General features: G+C 39.9%; 1 protein-coding gene across 3 annotated transcripts in view; it reads right to left on the bottom strand.

The window, feature by feature from the left end:
• Nucleotides 1-5,000, bottom strand: part of LOC106871381 (ral guanine nucleotide dissociation stimulator-like 1) — a 92,261-nt gene that overhangs the window by 20,966 nt on the left and 66,295 nt on the right. For all 3 annotated transcript variants that reach the window (XM_089365597.1, XM_089365600.1, XM_089365599.1), the window contains exons 4-5: nucleotides 4,006-4,065; nucleotides 1,827-2,011 (exon numbers count right to left, since the gene is read on the bottom strand). In XM_089365597.1, coding sequence (XP_089221723.1) covers nucleotides 1,827-2,011; nucleotides 4,006-4,065 — 245 coding nt within the window. The remainder of the gene's footprint in view (nucleotides 1-1,826; nucleotides 2,012-4,005; nucleotides 4,066-5,000) is intronic.

Here is a 5,000-nt window from a genome sequence, read left to right as displayed (position 1 = left end):
GATGGAGCTGATGGTAAAGATGGTGATGGTGACGGTGATAATGTAGTCAGCCCCTTCCGTTCCCCCTCCTCCTCACATTAATGAGACACACAACAACATGGCAGCCTATTTATTTCTCATCTAAGCTGTTTCATTGCTGGAAAAGACCCTGCTAAGCTGGACCTTATTATTATTATCTTTATTATTATTAGCCCCATTTTTCCATCTCCCCAAATTTCAGGCCTTTTGCCTTCAGTAGAAAGGAGGAGGAGGAGGAGGAGGAGGAGGAGGAGGAGGAGGATGGTGATGGTGATGATGATGATGATAATGATGATGATTATTATTATTATTATGGCAGTGAGCTGGCAGAGTCGTTAGCATGCTGGACAAAATGCTTAGCAGTATTTCTTCTAGTTTGACATTCTGAGTTCAAATTCCAGCAAGGTCGACTTTGCCTTTCATCCTTTCAGGGTCGATGAAAGAAGTACAAGTTACGCACTGGGGTCAATGTTATCAACTAGTCCCTACCTCCCCTAAAATTTTAGGCCTTTTGCCCCTTAAAAGAAAGGATTATTATTATCATCATCATCATCATCATTGTTATTGTTAAGGCAGTGATCTGGCAGAATCAGAAGCAGTATTTCGTACATCTTTACGTTCTGAGTTCAAATTCCACTGGGGTCAACTCAGCCCTATTTCTAGTGGGTTGAGCAACTATGCAGAGGCTCCCTCTGGTGGTGGTAGTGTTGATTCTAATGTGTTTGTGATGGTGTTGTACAATGTGGTGTTGGTGGAGGTGAGAGAAAAGAGGAGGCTGACCAATGTAAGAAGTGGTTTGAGGAAAGCAGAGGCGAGCTGTATGGGGTGGGGGGAGTGTAAGAGAAAGGGAGGAGAGGAGGCGGTGTATGTGTGTGTGTGTGGGTGGTTGTTTGGATGAACAGAGAGGCTAAGGGGAAAGCAATTAGGAGGGAGTAAGGCTGAAGTGGTTCAGTAGGCGGGATGAGAAAAATAGAAAGAGGAACCATCACAAACATACACATACACACATACATTGGCAGGCACACAGACACACACACACATTGACAGGCACCACACACAGATACACACCTACACATATCCAAATGTCAACTTATAAATCCTGCTGAACGATGAAGTTACTTTCCTAAAGCAATATTTTTAATGCTAACCACATGCCCCCACACACACACACAATAAGATTATATGAGATTCCATATGCAGTCTTACACTTAGGTACATATATGTGTCTGCACTAAAGTATGTGTACACACAATAATAATAATAATAATAATAATAGCAATAATGTATTGATTGTACAGTAATGGGTATTGAACATGTGCTGGTGGCATGTAAAAAGCACCATTCGAGCGTGGTCATTGCCAGTGCCGCCTGACTGGCCACCATGCCGGTGGCACGTAAAAAGCACCCATTACACTCTTGGAGTGGTTGGCATTAGGAAGGGCATCCGGCTGCATTTGAACTCAGAATGTAAAGCCAGAAGAAATGCTGACAGGTATTTTGTTTGGTGTGTGAATGATTCAGTTGAAGGGTTTAGGGTTAAATTTGCTTTTCAAGTTATATTCGAAGGTTGTGGTAGTGACTGAAGGTGAAGGGCAACAACAGACAGTCCTAAACTCCAGGGATTTATTGGAAGGGGCTGCAAATGCAGCAAACCATTTAACGAGGATGATAATAACGATGGGGGTAGTAACGGTGATGAGAGTCGCGATGATGATGCTGATGGGATGGTGATGGTGGTGGTGATGGTGGTGCTGATGATGATGATGATGATGATGATGATGATGATGATTACAGTAAAGATGACCAACCTCTATTTTGCTGGGCTTCTTTCCGGAATCGTTCCTCCTTGTGTTTGGCCCGAAATGCCAGGTCCCTGTCTTCCATACATTCTTGAGCAAATTTCTCCAGCATCTGCAGGCATGGATAATCTGGATCCTCTCGGAAGTCTTCTGGATATGTATCGAGCCATACTGAGATCACAGACTTTATTGTTCTGGTGTCAAAAAAAAAAAATAAATAAATAAATAAATATATATTAGAAATGAATGTGCATCTTACACACACACACACACACACACACACACACACACACACACACTGTACCTCTCGATGCCAGTTTGATGAAGTGCCATTCCAGTATAATAGAATGCAAATATTGTGTAACTTTCCACATGAAATCATGTACATGCAATGGACTTAAAAACATGAATGGCACTGAAACAAATATAATTAATAATAAGATGTGCTAAATTCATCCTGACAACAGGGTGCTGAGTTCAGTCCCACTATGTGGCACCTTGGGCAAGTTCTCCTACTACAGCCTCAGGCCGACCAAAATCTTGCGAGTGGATTTGGTACATGGGAACTGAAAGAAGGCTGGTTTTTGTGTGTGTGTGTGTGTGTGTCACACTACTACCACTTGACAACCAATGTTGGAGAGTTTTTGTTCTTGTAACTTAGCAGTTTGGCAAAAGGTACTGATAAAATAAGTACCAGGCTTAAAAAAGAAGAAAAAAAGAAAAAAGTACAAGAGAAATATATATATATACAGAAGTGTTTGTAACTGTGAATGTTGGACACACAGCACTCACAAAACTTTCACATTATGTCAGTTTAAAAAAAAAGAGAACAACAACAAAAACATTCTGAATGAACTTCAAATGTAAATAGAGAAAGTGAGGTGTATATGGCGGGGGGGGGGGAGTGGATTCTGGTTAGGCCTTGTTTTTCATATATATATGGACAGAAGAGTGATTCCTATGACAACCACCACAAGTTGCCAACCAAACTGTGATTGGTGGTCTCTAGTCTTATAATTGTTGTTGGTGGTGGGGGTGGTGGGGAGGGAGCAATGTCTTTGGAAGGGAAAAGAAAAATATGAAAGGGTTGAATGAAAGAAATGGGAGAGAAAAAGCAACAAACTGGGAAGAAATCATGAAGGAAAGATAGGTAAGAGAGGAAGAGACAGAGAAGGTGAAAGAAAATTGATAATAATGGTGGAGAGGTAGAGAGAAAGAGAGAGAAAGGTAAAAGAGGGAAAGAGACAGATAAAAAGAGAAAGAGAGAGAGAGAGAGAAAGGTAAAGAGAGAGAGCAAGAGAGAGAGAGACCATGGTAACATGTATTTCCCACTCCTTACCTTTGACCCTCCCCACCCTGCTATCTGATAACAAACGAACTTTACACATTGTTCAGAGGGGTGGATGTATGGCAAGAGGATGTGGACGGGTGGGTGGGCAGAGCTGATTAGTCTAGTACCTAAAACACTTTTCCTTATATTCCACCAAATGAAATACTTAAAGGTCAACCTTACATACAGAACCACCACCACCACCACCACCACCACCACGACCACCATCACTTGCTACTGCCGCTTCATCAGACATATTCTCCAAATCCTGGAGCGTCTGTGAGAGCCAAACGTCTACATACATATGCCTGCATCTATAAATGTATACACACAAAATGCATGTGTGTGTGTGTGTGTGCATGTGCGTGTATGTGAATGTGTGCACTGAAATATTAGTATGTGTGTGTGTATGATGCATCATGGATGAAGATTGAGAATTAAAAATACAACTTTATACTACTACTACTACTGATAATTTTAGTAGTAGTAATAGTTGTTCTTGCTGCTGTGGTTTGTCTCCTGTCTGGCCACAAGAGACCCATGTTAGGCAGAGAATCTACTTGTTCAACCAAATATGATCCACAAACTCTGCACTCCGGATATGGTACGCCTACACCAAGATGAGTACCCCACAGAATGGTACCACGATAGGGCTTATTCTGTGGAATGGTGAAGGCAGTGGGAGGTATGTGTGTGTTGAGGGAAGGATTGAAACAGTTAGAAATGACGTAAAACAGCTGTAGGGGGTCAATCTAATTTGCTGTCTTGGTGAAGGTTAGGGTCCAGTGAAATCTAGAGATCAACTCTAAAAATAGGGGCTGCTGGGGGTCAATATATTGAAGAGGAAGGAAAACTCACTTCAGTTGTACATCATGCAGTTCTGTTTTCTCCTTGTCTTCAGACTTGAGAATCTTGTACCTGGTGGAAATAAAAGGAACATAAATATATATAATATATATATACATATATATATAGAGAGGGGCTGGAAGACAGATATATATATATATATATATATATATATATATATATATATATATATATATATATATAGATAGATAGATAGATAGATAGATAGATAGATAGATAGATAGATAGATAGATAGATAGATAGATAGATAGATAGAAAGAGAGAGATTTTATCTTCATCATTATCATCTTCATTTATCAACAACAGTTGTTGGTATGTTGTTTCTTGAACAACAGAAACAAGTCAATAAATAACCAGTTAAACAATACTCGGTATGTTGTCTCTTCAATAAAAACTAAAAGACAGATCAATAAAGAAATCAATCACTTAACCACAACTCTCAGAACGACAGACTTTCAACAGCAAAATATTCAGGAGGCAAGAGACAGACGACAATTCGTTATGGATAACTTACACAAGACACAGGTGCCTCTACATTTTTGTTGTTATTCAAGCTTAAGGTAACCCTGATCAAACAGACCCATGATCAAAGACGGTTCCTGCCATGACCATCACAACCTTTTCTATATCCAATACATTATCTAATGTTTTCTTTCTTCTTTTTAAGACGATAAAATGTTGTCGTCATCATCATTATCATTTTACATCTGCTTTCTACTCAGGCATGGGTTGGATGGGTTGTCCTAATCTGAATCAGTTCTTACTGAGAGTCACTGCTCTCATAGACTGGTGCTTGTATGTGTTATTTTGGATTGGTTTCTATGGCTAGATGTCCTTCCTAACACCAAACATTCTACAGAATGTACTGGTTACAATTTCTCATTGCACCAATACCAGAGAGGTTGAACAGTGGGAAATTTTAGCTGCTATTGCTAGGAAAATCGCATCAAAAATGGACATAGAATAAAAGAACAAACAAATAAAG

The sequence above is a fragment of the Octopus bimaculoides genome, chromosome 18 (assembly GCF_046866305.1).
Source record: "Octopus bimaculoides isolate indiv1 chromosome 18, ASM4686630v1, whole genome shotgun sequence".
Lineage (NCBI taxonomy): Eukaryota > Metazoa > Mollusca > Cephalopoda > Octopoda > Octopodidae > Octopus > Octopus bimaculoides.
The sequence above is the reverse complement of the archived record's forward strand: the minus strand, read 5'-3'. Positions and strand labels throughout refer to the sequence as shown.